The 17695-nt window shown below is 55.6% G+C and overlaps 2 protein-coding genes across 2 annotated transcripts; one reads left to right on the top strand and one right to left on the bottom strand.

Annotated features, from left to right (window-relative positions):
• The first annotated feature begins 8510 nt into the window (after positions 1-8510).
• On the top strand, positions 8511-9470 carry LOC137660493 (olfactory receptor 52B2-like). Its single transcript, XM_068395357.1, has one exon. The coding sequence runs from the start codon at positions 8511-8513 to the stop codon at positions 9468-9470; it is 960 nt and encodes a 319-aa protein (XP_068251458.1).
• A 6114-nt stretch (positions 9471-15584) lies between these two features.
• On the bottom strand, positions 15585-17336 carry LOC137660492 (ubiquilin-1-like). Its single transcript, XM_068395356.1, has one exon. The coding sequence runs from the start codon at positions 17334-17336 to the stop codon at positions 15585-15587; it is 1752 nt and encodes a 583-aa protein (XP_068251457.1).
• Positions 17337-17695: the final 359 nt, after the last annotated feature.

The following is a 17695-nucleotide window of genomic DNA, read 5'->3' as shown; positions in this document are numbered from 1 at the left end:
CAGTGAATTTGAGTGAGGTGCCATTCAGTGCGGTGGTGGGTCCAACTCTGAGCTGCTTCAATGAAGAATCAGCAAACCTGGAGACCCGGACTCTGCCGATTTTCTTTAGCAGGGCAAGGCTGCCAGCACAGGGCACGAGCATGGCACTCGCCCAGCCCCATGGAGGAGAGGAGGTCTCCAGACTGTCGCATCCTCACGGCAGAGGGCTGTTATTGCCATTTTACTGGAATCAGTTTGGGCGATGATGATGGAAAACGGGTTGCTAAATGAGCTGTGAGGAAGGAACGCTTTGTCCATACAAATGGATCACAGAATCAATGAGGTTGGCAGAGCCCTCTGGGCTCATCGAGTCCAACCATTGCCCTGACACCACCATGGCAACTAGACCAGGGCACTAAGTGCCATGTCCAGGCTTTTCTTCAACCCCTCCAGAGATGGTGACTCCACCACCTCCCTGGGCAGCCCCTTCCAATGGCTAATGACCCTTGCTGAGAACAAATGCTTCCTCATGTCCAACCTGACCCTGAGCCGGGGCACCGTCTTCGAACTCCCACCTCATCTCCAAAACCAGAACACTAAAAACCCCCCGTGAAGAGCTCCGAGGCACCCAGAGCTGAGCTCTGTACCCACCAAGCTGGGTTTGTTTGTCTTTATCCTGCTTCTCTTTCAGAGGGAGGGGGAACCGGTCACAGCAAAGGGGCTGAGGAGGGACCCTCCGCCAAGGCTGGGCTCTCCAAACCCAAATCCCCCCTCAGCTCTGGCTAAAAGCATGATGTTTGTTTGGTGTTTGTCAGCCGCAGGGCCTCGCCGGGCGCTGGCCGGGATATATTTAACCTTTAAGTGTTTTCTCGCAGGGAGAAGAGCACAGCGAGTGCGGGGCGGCAGGACGCGATGCTCGGGGCTCAGAATAGCTCAGTGAGAAACACCACGCGTCCCCGAGGCCGGAGAACACAGCTCAAGGGCTGTTATTGTTGGGTCCCTCCCTGCAAGCCCCCCTCCTCCCCCAAAGGTCCCCACGGGAGGGACTTTAAGGTCCCTTCCACCCCAAACCATCCTGTGATTCTGTGATTCTCCAGGGCCAAGGACTCCCCGGGCGGTGCCAGTGCCGTGCCCAGGGCGTGGGGGGTCCTGCTGGGGAAATCCTCTCCCCAGAATCACCAGCACAGCCTCGGCCCCGGCTCCGCAGGGCGGCACAGCGGGCAGGACCCCAGCATGGCAGCACATCAGACCCTGTGGAAACAAGGGTTCTGGGGAGGCACCACGTGTTCTTGGAGTGCATCCAGTCAAGAATAGGTTTCACTTCATAGAATCACAGAATGACAGACTGGTTTGGGTTGGGAGGGACCTTAAAGCCCATCCAGTTCCAACCCCCCGCCACGAGCAGGGACACCTTCCACCAGACCAGGTTGCTCCAAGCCCCATCCAACCTGCCCTTGAACCCTGCCAGGGAGGGGGCAGCCACAGCTTCTCTGGGCAACCTGGGCCAGGCTCTCACCACCCTCACAGCAAAGAATTTCTTCCTCATATTAAGAATTAATATCTTCCTTACATTAAGAATTTCTTTTCTAACCAAAAGATAAAAAATACTTAAGACTTAATAAGGAAAAAATATGTATCCGGAGATAGGAAGTAATTAATCCTTATCACTGCTTTGCTGTCCCTCAGCAAACCTGAGTTCCATAAAAGCACCCGGGCACCGACACCTTCCAAAGCACCAGGGATTCACCAGCCTTGCAGACGACACCAGCAGCTGAGGTCTCCAGCCACGGCTCGCTGCTCTTTGCAGACTGATCCTCCTCGTTCTTTGTTACCATCTCTGGCAACACACAGGTTTGTGTTTAAGAAAAGCCTGGACATGGCACTTAGAGCCCTGGTCTAGTTGCCATGGTGGTGTCAGGGCAATGGTTGGACTCGATGATCCCAGAGGGCTCTTCCAACCTCATTGATTGATTGATTCTGTTTTGGATCACAGGGATGGAGGTTTTGGATCTTCAATGCAAGTTTGAATCCCAGAGGTGGAGGTTTTGGATTCTTGGTGGAGGTTTAATCCTGGGGATGGAGGTTTCGGATCCCAGGGATGGAGGTTTTGGATTCTGAGTGGAGGTTTTAGGTCATGAGGTCTGAGGTGTTGGATCTTGGGGGTGGAGGTTTTAGATCCTTGATGGCTGCAGTCTACAACTACCTGAAGGGAGGTTGTAGTGCAGTGGGAGTCGGCCTCTTCTCCCAGGCAACCAGCGACAGGACAAGAGGACACAGCCTCAAGCTTGGCCAGGGGAGGGTCAGGTTGGCCATTAGGAAGCATTTCTTCTCAGCAAGGGTCATTAGCCATTGGAAGGGGCTGCCCAGGGAGGTGGTGGAGTCACCATCTCTGGAGGGGTTTAAGAAAAGCCTGGACGTGGCCCTTAGTGCCCTGGTCTAGTTGCCATGGTGGTGTCAGGGCAATGGTTGGACTCGATGAGCCCAGAGGGCTCTTCCAACCTCATTGATTCTGGGATTCTGTGATTCTGTGTGTCCCTGTTAGAGACAGGGGTGCAGGTGGGGCCGCGAGGCACGGGGCTGCCCCGGGGGGAGATTTCCAAGCCCACGGTGTCAGCAGGACACCAGGTTCCCACGGAAAGCTGCTGGGAACCAGAGCACAGCTGGGGCGTCTCCAACACTCCCTCGGCTGGTGCCGGGGCTCAGCTCCCGTGGTCCCTCCGGCTCCCGCGGGGCCACGACGCCGCTGCTGTGTGCAGTAACCGGGCTTCGAAGGGTGGTTTGGCACATGCCCTGCAGAGCTGTGAGCCTCTGGGAGGGAAGGAGAGCAGGGCTGGGTGCCCAGGCAGGACCCTCCAGCTCCCCAGGAGCGGGCAGACCCCTGGGGGCACCGGGGCAGTATCTGTGCCACAGGGAGGAGGGTCGGCTCCTCCGCAGCCCCCCGTGCTGCCCGGCCTTTCCTCTCCTCCTGGGCACTGAGGGCCACCAGAGAAGGGGCGGCAGCGTGGAGGAGCTGCTGCCCACCGCAGGGACCCCCGTGCGGAGCCTGTCGTGGCCACGGGGGCAGCCAGGGAGGGGGCAGGATGCGTCCCCCGAGGGCCCCGGGAAGGGCTGTGCTGGGGGACGTGCTGTTGTTTGGGGACCACCAGCGCACCCACACCAAGGAGCATCCCTCCCAGCGCTCCCAGTGCCGGAGGACCTTCTGCTTCCACTGGGAGCTGGTGTCGTGCCGGCTGTGCCACCCCGAGGAGCGCCAGGTCCCCTGCTGCATGCTCAGCGCCCAGGAGGGCCTCATCCTGCACGGATACAGCCACCCCGGGTCCCAGCAGTGCCTCCGTGCTGACGGGGGGACCACGGTGGGGCCGGCCGAGCCGAGCCAGCAGCAGGGCGCGGGGGCAAGACTGGACATGGCACTTAGTGCCATGGTCTAGTTGCCAGGGTGGTGTAGGGGCAGCGGTTGGACTCGATGATCCCTGAGGTCTCTTCCAACCTGGTTGATTCTGTGATTCTGTGACAAGGTGCACGGCTGCTGCCGGAGGGGCTGCGGGTGCCTGTCCCGAAGCTGCACCCCTGTGGGCAGCACCAGAAGGGGTTTGGGCCCTGTGCTGACCTGCTTGCCCATGTTTTGAACACAACAAGCAGCCAGGATGTGTCCTGGGCTGGCTGGTGGCACGTGCTTGGACACCCTGCTGCTGCGAGGAGCTCCATCCATGGGATGTGGAGCATCCTCCGCCAGCACAAAGCATCCTCTGCCTGGTAGCAAAGCCTGCGGCCCGGGGTTAAGGATGTGTTTGGCTGGCCAGGTAGACGGGTGTCCTGGTTTTGCAGGGATAAAATGTACAGAATCCCTTTTCTGGTCCATGTTGTTTCAGTGTGTGCCCAGCTGTGGGCTGGTGACCGAGGCCATGAGCAGTTAAACCCAGAGCAGCTGCCCCAGGCTGGCCCCCAGGTGTGATCTATAACATTAACCTCAGGGTCACTGCAAATGGGGAAGCTGCTGGGGATGGGGGCTCTTTGCTCTCTTCTCCCCTCCCTCTTTCCTCTCCTCCTCTCTTCTCAACAGTTGTGATCCCTGGAGGAACCTGCCACCACTCTGTGGGCTGAGGTATAATTTTATGTCTTTTATATTAGTATCTATATTGATTTCCTTATTTTATTAAATCTGTTTGGATTTTAAGTGATGAGTCTCCCTCCTTTTCCCAATTCCCTTTCTCGGTTGGGGATGGGACATTGGGTGAGAGAACAACTGGTTGTTGTTTAGCCTTGGGTGTGGGCTGAAGGGAGATAACGGGGAAGATAAGATAAACTTCAAATGCTTCAGCCCAGAGGAGCTTCCTTGGCTGGGGCTGAGCCCTGCAGAGGGACAAGCCTAACCCAGGGGTCAGGTTTTCTGTGCTCCTGCCCACCAAAGCCTCCTGGTCCCCGCGTGGTGTGGGGGCAGGACGGGGGGGTGCTCTGGGGGTCCCCTGGGGACCAGCTGGGTGCTGGGTGCTGGGGCATCGCTGCGGAGGGAACTGCTGGAGCAAACCCAGCTTCTGCCTTGGGTGGCTCAGCATAATTCAAATCCCTTCCCAAATCACAGGTGAGGGGACTCTAAATGATGCGTTTTGAACCGCACAGCGCGTGAGCAGCGAGACAAAGGGGATTGTTCTAATTCTTTGCCTGGCTCCCGCTGAACGTTCCCATCCCTGCTGTGGGTGTTACCTTGTTGGAGAGCTGTTGCCTTCCAGCATCCTGGATCCTCTCCCGCTGCCTGATTACCCCAGGCACGGTGGGGAGGCATCCCCTGGCTCTGGGGGAGGAGGGAGACATGGCCCAGGGAAAAGGACCCTGGAAGGGTGGGGATGGAGAGGTGGGGATCAGTGTCCTGGGGTGTTGCAGGGCGCTGCTCAAGTGTTGTCTTTTCCAACCCTAACCCCTGCCAGAGCAGGGGTGGTGAGCAGGGTGTGTTCATTCCCTGCTGTGGAAGATCCCACCACAGGGAAGGGCATTTTAAAGGCAAAACTATTGCCTCACGTTGTCGCGGTGGCACGGAGAGCGTCGGAGCGCAGGCAGAAGCCTGGCCTGGCCGGAGGTGATGAGCTGGGAGGCAGCTCAGACCCTCCCAAATCTGGGAGGGATGAGAGGAGGCTTCACCCCAGACGGAGCCACATCGCCAAAGCAGTAATCCCGTGGCAGCCTTGCCTGTGCTTGGCAGGAGCATCCCCTGGCTCCTGTATCTCGCCATCTGCGTGTTGCTCTTTAGGTACAGAGCAGCAGGAACCACTCGCAGCGCGTTCCCACGGAGCACTCTAGTCAGCAGGGTTTCCAGCTGGCCACGATAGTCCTCTGTGCTCCCTTCCAAGAGCAGAGAAGTAAGCACAGAGCTTTCTCTCTCCATCGAGTGGGATGGAAACAGCCTAAACCAGGCGTGCAGCGGTCTGCGGAGCAGCTCTGCGGTGGGTGAGGGATCCACCCCCCAGGGGAAGTTCCCCGGCAGGAGCATCGCTCTCTGTGCCCCAAAAAATGTGCCTAGTGTCCTCCAGCACCCATGAGCCCGGCATCCTGGTGGAGAAGCCGCCTGTTCCACCCCACAGTGAGGAACAGGACCTCGCCGAGGCACCGACCAGAGGTGGGGGCAGAGGCAGCGCCGGGCCCCCGTGCCAGCCAGGCTTGGGGGGGGATGCTCGGTGGGGGATGGACCCGGGCTCTGTGATGGCTCCTGTGCATCCCACTGCCCCATCTCCGCTGTCCCCTCGGTGGCTGTGGGGGCCGTGGGAGCCCCGGGCACCCCCATGGCCACGCACGTCCATCCAGAGGGCACCTACAAGGACAGGGGAGGACAGAAGCTCCATGAAATAAATCCTGGGCTTTGCTGCTGAGGGCACAGTGTGCCAGGAAGGTGTTCGGAGAGCCCCGTGTCAGGCAGGAGTTCCGAATTAAAGCGCTGTGAACTGAAATAATATTGATGTGGAAGATACTCCCCGCAGCAGGTATGGTGGAAATGGAGCCCATTTCTGCACTGCAGCTGCACCCATCAGCTACCAGCCCTTAGTGCAGACACGGCAGACACTGATTGTGGGACCCACAACCTCTCCACCAAGGTCGCTGCACACAACTCAGAATCCCAGAATCACTGAGGTTGGAAGAGCCCTCTGGGCTCATCGAGTCCAACCATTGCCCTGACACCACCATGGCAACTAGACCAGGGCACTAAGTGCCATGTCCAGTCTTTGCTTAAACCCCTCCAGAGATGGTGACTCCACCACCTCCCTGGGCAGCCCCTTCCAATGGCTAATGACCCTTGCTGAGAAGAAATGCTTCCTAATGGCCAACCTGACCCTCCCCTGGCCAAGCTTGAGGCTGTGTCCTCTTGTCCTATCGCTGGTTGCCTGGGAGAAGAGGCCAACTCCCACTGTGCTACACCCTCCCTTCAGGTAGTTGTAGACTGCACTAAGGTCACCTCTGAGCCTCCTCTTCTCCAGGCTAAACACCCCCAGCTCCCTCAGCCCTATGTATTCAGACTCTTTTTTCTGCTGCATTGATGGATCTTCAGCAGGTTGGTTACAGGCAAAGTATTTTCAGATCGTATTTTCATTCATTTTTTGCATCATTTGAACAGACAGAGCGATTGTCTCAGCTTTTTTGCTACCGTCATGTACTTTTAAGATTATTTTGCAGTAGGAGTGTGTTATAAATGATGTAATTGTGGTGTTTCTGTTTTTCTGGTTGATGCCAGTTCAGACTAGCTGTTCACTCTGGGTAGAAATCCCTGCAGCCACTCACAGGCTTCGTCATTTGTAGATCATTGACCATGGGCTGGAGGCGGGCGGGCGGAGGAGCCCTTCCCACCGAGGCACACGGGAGAGGCTGTTTGGGGAGGTTTCGCTGGTGTAACAAGGGAATTGTCACCCTGTGGGGGATGAAGCCCTGGGGGACACCAGAGATGCTCCTCTGCAGCCCAGGAGCCTGCTTGGGCTCCCATCTCCCTCTCGAGTCCTCGCCGCTGTCAGCCGGTGCCCAGGCAGGGCCAGAGTGAAACCACTTGCAATGCAAATGATGGGAGAGCAGGAAATGTCTTGGCTCACCCGGGAGTGTTAATTGCTGTTAATCTTTAATGCACCAGCAATTTAAACTCCCACAGGCCGAGGGGGTGATGTTCCTTCTGGGATTCAGGCGGGGGAAGGATTAACATCACCAGCCCTCGGCAGCACGGACAGGGATCCGCGCTCCCCTGCAGCTCCGCGCTGTCGGGGCTGGGGTTCCTCTTTGGGGCTGGCCCTCGGTGAGTCATTTTGTATTCAAATATAAATATATTTGAGAAATGTATTTCTGTATCACTAAGGAGTGGAGGTGTAAAGTCCTGCTGAACTGCTCTGTCAGTCATCGTCTGGCGTTGGTCCTTGGGAACGTTCCCAGGCTGATTTAATTCACAGTTATAGACCCAGCCTATCTTTATTCACCTCTGCTGGATTACATGGTTTTGAAAGTGGAAGAGGCAATTGGATAAATATTTGTGATGAGCTGAAGATCCTGATGTTTTCAGTGGGCTTTCGGTTCACAGAGGACAAGAATCCTTCTTGATGGAAATGCTTGGAAATGCAAACATGTCTTGCACTCTCTTTAGGAAAGAGAGGAAAAGGCATTGTCTAGTGGAAGGTGTCCCTGCCCGTGGCAGAGGGTTGGAACTAGATGGTCTTTAAGGTCCCTTCCAACCCAACCCGTCCCATTCTGTGCTTCGATGAGTCTGCCAGGTAAAAGAGTTTCTCCAGGTCATTCAGAAAGTCTGGGCAGGGGCTGAAAGTCCAGCCTAGCTCTCCCCTTCTCCCTTGGTGTTTACCAGTGTTTGGGTCTCTGAAATCCCCGTGGGATGGGGAAGAGGCTCAAAAAACACTTCATGGTGTTTGCAAAGAGGTGAACGTGTTTATACAGGTGGACAAGAGGACACAGCCTCAAGCTTGGCCAGGGGAGGGTCAGGTTGGACATGAGGAAGCATTTCTTCTCAGCAAGGGTCATTAGCCATTGGAAGGGGCTGCCCAGGGAGGTGGTGGAGTCCCCATCTCTGGAGGGGTTTAAGAAAAGCCTGGACATGGCACTTAGTGCCCTGGTCTAGTTGCCATGGTGGTGTCAGGGCAATGGTTGGACTCGATGAGCCCAGAGGGCTCTTCCAACCTCATTGATTCTGTGAAAGAACGAATAGTCATAGAATGGTTTGGGTTGGAAGGGACCTTAAAGCCCATCCAGTTCCACCCCCTGCCATGGGCAGGGACACCTTCCACCAGCCCAGGTTGCTCCAAGCCCCATCCAACCTGGCCTTGAACACTGCCAGGGAGGGGGCACCCACAAAATAGATTCCTTTGTACAGCAAACACGGCGAGTCAACACCTCAGCCTTCGAAACGGCTCAGCCTGGAAGGCAGCTGCAAAGAGGACACCGTACGCACCGATTTGTCCACACTTGTAGGTGGGCACGGGCTGACCCCAGGCTCACCAGGAGTTATTTGTCCCTTGTCTTGCACAGAGCAGAATCAGGCTGACGCTGAGCGCTGGAGCACCATGTACGAGCTCAACGAAAGCAGCTTCGACCCTATCACCTTCGTCCTGACGGGCATCCCGGGCATGGAGGAGTCCCACGTCTGGATCTCCGTCCCCTTCTGTCTGATGTACGTCGCCGCCGTGTTCGGCAACTCTGTCCTCCTCTTCGTCATCACCACGGACAGGAGCCTCCACGAGCCCATGTACCTCTTCCTCGCTATGCTGGCCGTTGCTGACCTCATGCTTTCGACCACCACGGTGCCCAAAATGCTGGCGATCTTCTGGTTCGGCGCCAGGGAGATCGCCTTCGACGCCTGCATCACCCAGATGTTCTTCACCCATTTCAGCTTCATCGTGGAATCGTCCGTTCTGCTGGCGATGGCGTTCGACCGGTACGTGGCCGTCTGCGACCCGCTGCGGTACTCCTCGACCTTGACCCCCTCGGTGATCGGGAAAATAGCCGTGGCCGCCGTCGTCCGGGGGTTCCTCATCATGTTCCCACCCATCTTCCTCCTGAAGAGGCTGCCCTACTGCGGGCACAACGTCATGCCCCACACCTACTGCGAGCACATGGGCATCGCCCGCCTGGCCTGCGCCGACATAAGAGCCAACGTCTGGTACGGGCTGACCACGTCTCTGCTCTCCTCCGGCCTGGACGTCGTGCTCATCGCTGTCTCCTACGCTCTGATCCTCAGGACGGTCTTTCGGCTCCCGTCCCCGGAGGCTCGTCTCAAAACCCTGAGCACCTGCGGCTCCCACCTCTGCGTGATCCTCATGTTCTACGTGCCCGCCTTCTTCTCCTTCCTCACGCACCGGTTTGGCCACCACATCCCAAGTCACGTGCACATCCTCCTGGCCAACCTCTACGTCGTGGTCCCGCCAATGCTCAACCCCATCGTGTACGGGGTGAGGACAAGGCAGATCCGGGAGCGCGTCGTCCGCCTCTTCTGCCCCTGCCCTGGCTGGAGGAGCAGATGCTGAGTGCAGGGAAGGGGGACGTGGGACAGGATCTGGAAAGCAGCATCAAGCACTGCAGCACTTCTCGCCCTGGAGGAACAGGTTTGCCCAAGAGCTTCAAGAGAAGCTGAGGGTGGTGGGATCTCTGGAAACGTGGGCTTGGGCCACGTTCATTGCTACAGGTTTCTCCTAGAGATGCTTCCCCTGAATGGTCCATCCAGCAAAGACTGGGCAGAATTCAGCTGGGGAGCATCAAGGCTCTTACATCTGCTGTTTTACCCTCACCTACTGCTGCTGATTTTGTTTGCTGTCCCACAGCTTCGTTTCTGTTGGTTCCTTCACCTCTTACCTCAGTGCCTAGACCGTGCACACCTCGTTGGTCATCAGACCAGAGCCTGGCACCATAGCTGGATGGGCAAAGTGCTGTTTACTGTGGCACAGATGATGGCCTGTCCTCCTGTCTTCATGGGTATGGCTTGCATTGCTGAGGGGCCCTGGCACCTCTTGCTGCTGAAGATGTTTACATGCTGAAGAGACCTGTGAGGTTGGGAAAGGCTTTATTGTCCTGTGTTTAAGGGAAACATATCCCTTAAACCATGACGTCCAAAACTGAGTTCAAGCCTCTAGAGTGAAGTGAAAAGGGACGATGGTCTCCTACACCCTACACATCACAGAATCCCAGAATCAACCAGGTTGGAAGAGCCCTCTGGGCTCATCGAGTCCAACCATTGCCCTGACACCACCATGTCAACTAGACCATGTCAGTGACCATTGCCCTGACACCACCATGTCAACTAGACCATGCACATCCCACAGGGAGGTTTCCTGTCGTTGCAGGAACACTGCACTGCTGAGCAGTGCTCAGCGTGAAGTCCATTGCACCTCAAGATCCTTTTCTGCCCATACGTCTGGCTGGTTACCCACCACTTTCTTGCTGTACATTAGATTTATCCGTCAACACCAAAATAGCTTTGTTGGACTTTTCCTTGTTCCTCTCATTGCTGTATGTACCAGTTGCACCAATAACACCTTGTTCTACCTGGAGTCAGTGGCAATCTGCCCCAGACCGTTGTGAAAGGCAGTGCAAACATGAGGGGTGAGCGCTAGGTATGGCTGGAGGAACAGCAAGGACGGTTCTGTGCATCTGTACTCAGTCTGAGTTTAACTTTGTCACCAATCTGACCAGCAAGGAGAGCCCTTTTCCTTCCTCAGTGTAGGCTCTCTACACTGAGGAAACTGGGGAAGTGTGGTCTGGATGATCGGGTAGTGAGGTGGATTGTGAACTGGCTGAAGGAAAGAAGCCAGAGAGTGGTGATCAATGGGACAGAGTCCAGTTGGAGGTCTGTGTCTAGCGGAGTCCCTCAAGGGTCAGTACTGGGACCAGTTCTATTCAATATATTCATTAATGACTTGGATGAGGGATTAGAGTGCGCTGTCAGCAAGTTCGCTGATGACACCAAACTGGGAGGAGTGGCTGACACCCCAGTGCTGCCATTCAGAGAGACCTGGACAGGCTGGAGAGTTGGGCGGGGAGAAATTTAATGAACTATAACAAGGGCAAGTGTAGAGTCCTGCATCTGGGCAAGAACAACCCCATGTACCAGTACAAGTTGGGGACAGAGCTGTTGGAGACCAGCGGAGGGGAAAGGGACCTGGGGGTCCTAGTGGACAACAGGATGGCCATGAGCCAGCAGTGTGCCCTTGTGACCAAGAAGGCCAATGGCATCCTGGGGTGTATTAGAAGGGGTGTGGTTAGCAGGTCGAGAGAGGTTCTCCTCCCCCTCTACTCTGCCCTGGTGAGGCCACATCTGGAATATTGTGTCCAGTTCTGGGCCCCTCAGTTCAAGAAGGACAGGGAACTGCTAGAGAGAGTCCAGCGCAGAGCCACGAAGATGATGAAGGGGGTGGAACATCTCCCTTCTGAGGAGAGGCTGAGGGAGCTGGGTCTCTTTAGCTTGGAGAAGAGGAGACTGAGGGGTGACCTCATTAATGTTTATAAATATGTAAAGGGCAAGTGTCATGAGGATGGAGCCAGGCTCTTCTCAGTGACATCCCTTGACAGGACAAGGGGCAATGGGTGCAAGCTGGAACACAGGAGGTTCCACTTAAATTTGAGGAAAAACTTCTTTACGGTGAGGGTGACCGAACACTGGCACAGGCTGCCCAGAGAGGGTGTGGAGTCTCCTTCTCTGGAGACATTCAAAACCCGCCTGGACGCGTTCCTGTGTGATATGGTCTAGGCAATCCTGCCCCGGCAGGGGGATTGGACTAGATGATCTTTCGAGGTCCCTTCCAATCCCTACTGTTCTGTCATTCTGTGATTCTGTGATTCTCTCAGAGTAAACCCATCTGCTGCCTCTGCTTCGGGTGTCTCATGGGTGGCACGGTCAGAAAGGGGAGACTCTCAACTCCATGCGGTGAGCACCAGCACTGCCAAAGTGTCCCAGGGGCACGTAGAGACCCATGGGGAGAAGGCAGAGTCCTGGTGGCCATTCTGGCTCAGCTGCTCAACGCCAAGGCTGCTGTAACCCGTTGCAGTGGGAGCTGCTGTTGGCTCTGGGTAGGGGACGCTCTTGGTGCCTGCTCAGGGCCCCGGGGAGCAGAGATGGCCGCAGCAGGTCTCAGGGTGTCCTCCGTGGAGGTTGGCTGAGCCCGCTCCCTGCGCAGCCCAGGTTGAAGAGGCCCCAGTGCTGCCCCTCCACGAGCTCCCCTGGCTCAGGTGGCTCCCAGGGGTTGTTAAGCACTAAACCACCAGGATCCTTCAAAGCTGTGGCAGCAGTTTCCACCGTGGGAAGGGACTCTGGGATGAGGAGGAGGAGGGAACGCACCAGAGCCCAGAGACCTTTCCTTCATGCTGTCCTTCATGGTCTGCTGGGTGGGATGCTGAGGCAAATGCTTCTCCTCTCTGTACCATACCTACTGTCAGCTGTACTTCTCTCTAACGCACCACTCTGAGGCACGGGGGTCTGGGCACTGTTAGGTCCCCTCCTGAGCTCAGGATCTTCTTCAGGTCTGGCCAGTATAACTCTTCCTCATCCAGAGTCTTTTGATTGCAGCAATTAGGGAGCCCCTTCTGAAGGCTCATGCCCTGCAGTCCAGCTCTCACAGCAGTGTCGGGAGCTGGGATGCTCTGACCCTGTGTCGTGGTGGGACCTGATGAAAGGTCTGGTGTGTTGATGTCGATAGTCCCAGGACAGAGCAGGTCATCCAGCCGTTGCTGCAGAACATCCTTTTTCCCTGACCAAGAGGGTGGAGGGCACTTGCCAAGCCCACAGCATGACGGTGCTGCAAAGCCTCTTCAGACCTGCTCGTGGTGGGGAAGCCGCCTCGAAGGCAGCCACTGCTGCACGCCTGGACCTTGGAGGTGCCTCCTTTGGAGGGGCTGGTGACCCCGGAGATGCAGGGGAATGGCTTTCCCTAGCTCTGGGCTCCACAAAATGTCAGGGCTGGGAGCCAGCAGGTTGCTGAGAGCTCGGTTTGGGGCTGATCAAGCCCAACGTCCTGGTTGAGAGCAGGAGCAACGGGCGCTCTCTGGGATCAGGCTTGTTCGCGGCTGAATGACGCAGGAGATGACACCTATACAGCACCCAAACCCCTGCTCTGCTCCAGTCATCCCAGTAACGCTGCTGCAACTTCAAAAGAAAAGGGAAGGAAAGAGATTGAGGGTTTCAGATCAAAAAACCCCCAAAGTTCTCAGCTCTTTCAACACATTTCTTTTTTTTTCCTGATTTCATCAACGGTGGGAACCCAGCGACAGGCACAGGGGAAATGAAAGTCTGTTCATGAAAAGCTGTTTGCTTAACAGTGGTGATAACGGAGCTGGTGACAAAAGCTGCTCGTGTCGCTGGATTTTTTTTAATGTCCTCAAAACATTTGTGTTTGTGTTGGTTTTCTTAGCAAAAGAAAGAGTGTTTGCACAGAGGAGCCACGTGAGTTGTGAGAGGAGACGGAGCTGGGAGCAGGAAAATGTGTCAGGAGAGCAAGTGGTTGTAGGCTGAGTGCGTGAATACATTGAGACTGAAATAGGTGCTGTAAGGTCTTTAGGGCATGGAGGAGCTGGAGTAGCTGCACAGCAGCTGTGCCAGTGGTTACAACCAGTTTGGAGGTAGGGGTGAGATCACAGAATCAATCACTGAGGTTGGGAGAGCCCTCTGAGCTCATCGAGTCCAACCATTGCCCTGACACCACCATGGCAACTAGACCAGGGCACTAAGTGCCATGGCCAGTCTTTTCTTAAACCCCTCCAGAGATGGTGACTCCACCACCTCCCTGGGCAGCCCCTTCCAATGGCTAATGACCCTTGCTGAGAAGAAATGCTTCCTAATGTCCAACCTGACCCTCCCCTGGCCAAGCTTGAGGCTGTGTCCTCTTGTCCTGTCGCTGGTTGCCTGGGAGAAGAGGCCGACTCCCACTTCACTACAACCTCCCTTCAGGTAGGTGTAGACTGCACTAAGGTCACCTCTGAGCCTCCTCTTCTCCAGGCTAAACATCCCCAGCTCCCTCAGCCGTTCCTCGTAGGTCAGACCCTCCAGACCCTTCCCCAGCTTGGTCGCCCTCCTCTGGACTCGCTCCAACACCTCAACATCTTTCTTGATGTTGCTTCCAAACAAAGAGTTGCTTCCAAACCAAGTATGAATGATGACAGAGCTAGAGGACACAGCCTCAAGCTTGGCCAGGGGAGGTTCAGGTTGGACATTAGGAAGCATTTCTTCTCAGCAAGGGTCATTAGCCATTGGAAGGGGCTGCCCAGGGAGGTGGTGGAGTCACCATCTCTGGAGGGGTTTAAGAAAAGCCTGGACATGGCCCTTAGTGCCCTGGTCTAGTTGCCATGGTGGTGTCAGGGCAATGGTTGGACTCGATGAGCCCAGAGGGCTCTTCCAACCTGGTTGATTCTGTGAAAATGGGCAGGAAACAGCAGTAACAAGAGTGCTGGCCCATGTGCTCAGTTACTGCACTGACCCACTGGCACTTCACGTGGGGTGATGCTACTCCAGTGAGTGGTCCCAGCACTCAGGGGACCCTTTCCGAGGGGCGATGCATTCCTGCAGGCACCCACATTTTCACCTGCAGTTTAGCAGGCGGCCTGGCGGGGATGGACTGTGTGTCTGTACCAGACGAGCACGTTTCACGTGTCCTTCTGCTCCTCTGGGTTTCCAGGAGGGGTTTTGTACAACGGAGGAGGCAGTTTTACACTCCCAGCTCTCGTGCTGCTCCGCTCCCTGGATGGATGTGGGGCCGGGTCAGGGAGCAAACTGCACAGGCAAATGTCCCTGAGTCAATGAATCACCAGCTTAGCAATTAATGCCCAAAGGGGCATGGATAATGGGGTATTAGCCAGCTGATCGGGAAGATTTATGCTCCCAATGTGGTTAAAGAGTTAGCTTAATAACTCACACGAGCTGTGAAAGCAGAACGTCTGCACTTTGTGTTTAATCTCCCACTCCTGAAAGACCTATTTTTTTTTTTTTTTAGCTCAGTTGATGTGGTAGGAAATTTGTGAGCACCTTTGGATTGCGAGGACCCGTTCCTGTGGAGGAGGAAGGGATTGTGACCGAAGTCAGAGAATCCCAGAATCAATGAGGTTGGCAGAGCCCTCTGGGCTCATCGAGTCCAACCATTGCCCTGACACCACCATGGCAACTAGACCAGGGCACTAAGTGCCATGGCCAGGCTTTTCTTAAACCCCTCCAGAGATGGTGACTCCACCACCTGGGCAGCCCCTTCCAATGGCTAATGACCCTTGCTGAGAAGAAATGCTTCCTCATGTCCAACCTGACCCTCCCCTGGCCAAGCTTGAGACTGTGTCCTCTTGTCCTATCGCTGGTTGCCCGGGAGAAGAGGCCGACTCCCACTGCGCTACAACCTCCCTCCAGGTAGTTGTAGACTGCACTAAGGTCACCTCTGAGCCTCCTCTTCTCCAGGCTAAACACCCCTAGCTAAAAAGCCTGTCCTCACAGTAGGGTGGAGCCTGTCCTCATCGCAATCCTTGCAGCCAAGAGGAAATTAATTCTCATAGATGGAAGAACGCTACAGCACACAACTTCTTCATATGTGCCCTGCTGCTTTTAATGTGTGATGAGACTGAAATACAACCAGGAACAACCGAGGTACTGATACTGGTTCATTTGGACGAACCAGTTACGCCATCTTGTCTGCTGATGGTGCTTTTGTCAGTATCTCCATTGCTGCACTGATGTCTCCTTCGGCATCGATCAGCACCTGCAAGTTTGCACTTTGATCCTGGAAGCCCATGGCACTGAGCTGCTCCATTTGTGTCTTAAATCTGATCTGTGGCCCCTCCTCATCCATCTCCATCTGACTTTCTTCTTCATCCTCATCCGACGCCAAAATTGCATCGCCCTCAGACTCGCTGATTTGTGTCAAGTCATCCATGTCTTCCAGATGCGAGTCCCCCAAGCTAAGTATGAAATCTGGTACTTCTGTTGAGAGGGTCTGTAAGCCCAGCTGGATCTGCAGCAACGCCTGCAGCGCCCTGGGGTTTCTCAGCAAGGATGAAACCTCAGCGCTCTCCATCTCCGGTGGCAGCTGCTCTGCCCATTGATCTTGAGGTGGAGAATTTCCGTCGCTTGACATACGAGCGCTGTCCAGCAGCGCCTGTGCTGGGCTGGTGGGGTTTGTTAGCGCGCTCTCCAGGTTGTGCATGAGTTCCAGGTCTTCTGTCAGCTGCTGAACCATGCTCTGAACCTCCCCCGAGTTGGGGACCACTGCACCTGATGATGAACTCAGCAAGGCAAAAGCGTTGTCTGCACTGCTGCTGGTAAATTGGCCGTCACAGTCATCTGCGTTATCGCTGGCTCTGTTGGACTGCAGAGCCCAAGGGTTGGGCAGTGGCCTCCGGTTTTCGGTGTGGGCTGGTAGCCTGGCTCCACGTGGGGGTGGGTTACTGTCCACGGAAGCAAAGGGGTTGTTGACCAGCTGTGCCTGCACAGCATCCAGGATGGGCTCCTCGATTTCCCTGTACATCTGCTCCAGGGCACTGTACCCACCGGGGATGCTTTCGAGGCTGTTCATGGCCACGTCGTGGTTCCTTATCACCTCTTGCATTACGGCAGGACTTCTGCAGGCCTCTAATATTTCTCTGATAGTCTGTGGGTTGGTGAGAATCTGACTAATCTCAGGGTTTTCTTCAGCCAGCTGCTGCATATGAGGGGTGGACATGACGAGATCCCTGACAAGATCGGTACTGCCAGCGATGTTCTCCTCAAAGGTGCTCTCGCTTATCAAGCTGTGCATGGACGCGTCTTGCTCTTGAATGCTACTCACCAAGCCCATCACGTCTCTTGAGTTCAGGTCTAGGAGGTGTACACCTGTCACCCCAAGGAGGAACCCTAGCAAAAACGCATTGTTGTTGATGGTGTTCAGATCCAGGCTTGAACTGAGGATCTCAGACAAGACGTTCTCCATGGTCTGGGCCACTATTTCCTGGCTGGACATCAACAGCTCGGACACATTGGGATGGATCAAGCCCGGGTTTTGCTGATCAGCAACGCTTCCCAAGCAGGATAAGTTGGAATTACTGTGGCTGGCAGGTTGCATCAGGGTGGTTGCTCTTCCTTGATCTGCCAGGCCGCCCTGTGGTTTCTTCTGGGACCTGATGACCACGTGGATGCTGACCCCACTGCGAACTCCGTGCTGTCTCAAAGTTTCTTGATCCTTGAGGATTTTCCCAGCAAATATCAGCACCAGCAGATCAGGGAGTGTTCCGAAACGCTTGGCAACTTCTTCCTTAAACTCCTGGATGGTGCTGCTCTGAGCAACCTCAAACTGCTCCTTCTGCTTGAGGGTCTTCACAGTCACTTTGATGATGTTTGAGGACTCCATGGTGACAACAGGTTGACTGGTCTCCGCTGTCCCTTTGTTTTCAGACATGGTGGCTCTGAGACCAGGACTGTGCTTCGGTCTGTTGAAAAAGCAGAGGTGCTGGCAGAAGGTGGGAAGCAACGGGGGGCAACGGCTGCCAGCTGAAACAGGGGGGTGGCTGTTGTCCCTGCTGGAGGGAGCAGTAACAAGAGGACAAGGACTACCTCTCCTCGCAGTGCAGATGGAAGGTACATACCAGCCAGATGTTGCACAGCTGCTCCGCTCGCTCACCACCCGAGCTGTCCTCCCATGTTGGTTGTCCTGTTGTGGCCTCCTGCCCACACGGAGTGGCTGTGCAGTCACCCCCCTGCGATGACACCACCGCTGATGTCACAGTGAGCAGCAATGGCCTGGGGAGGACAAGGGGC

The sequence above is a fragment of the Nyctibius grandis genome, chromosome 2 (assembly GCF_013368605.1).
Source record: "Nyctibius grandis isolate bNycGra1 chromosome 2, bNycGra1.pri, whole genome shotgun sequence".
Lineage (NCBI taxonomy): Eukaryota > Metazoa > Chordata > Aves > Nyctibiiformes > Nyctibiidae > Nyctibius > Nyctibius grandis.
The sequence above is the reverse complement of the archived record's forward strand: the minus strand, read 5'-3'. Positions and strand labels throughout refer to the sequence as shown.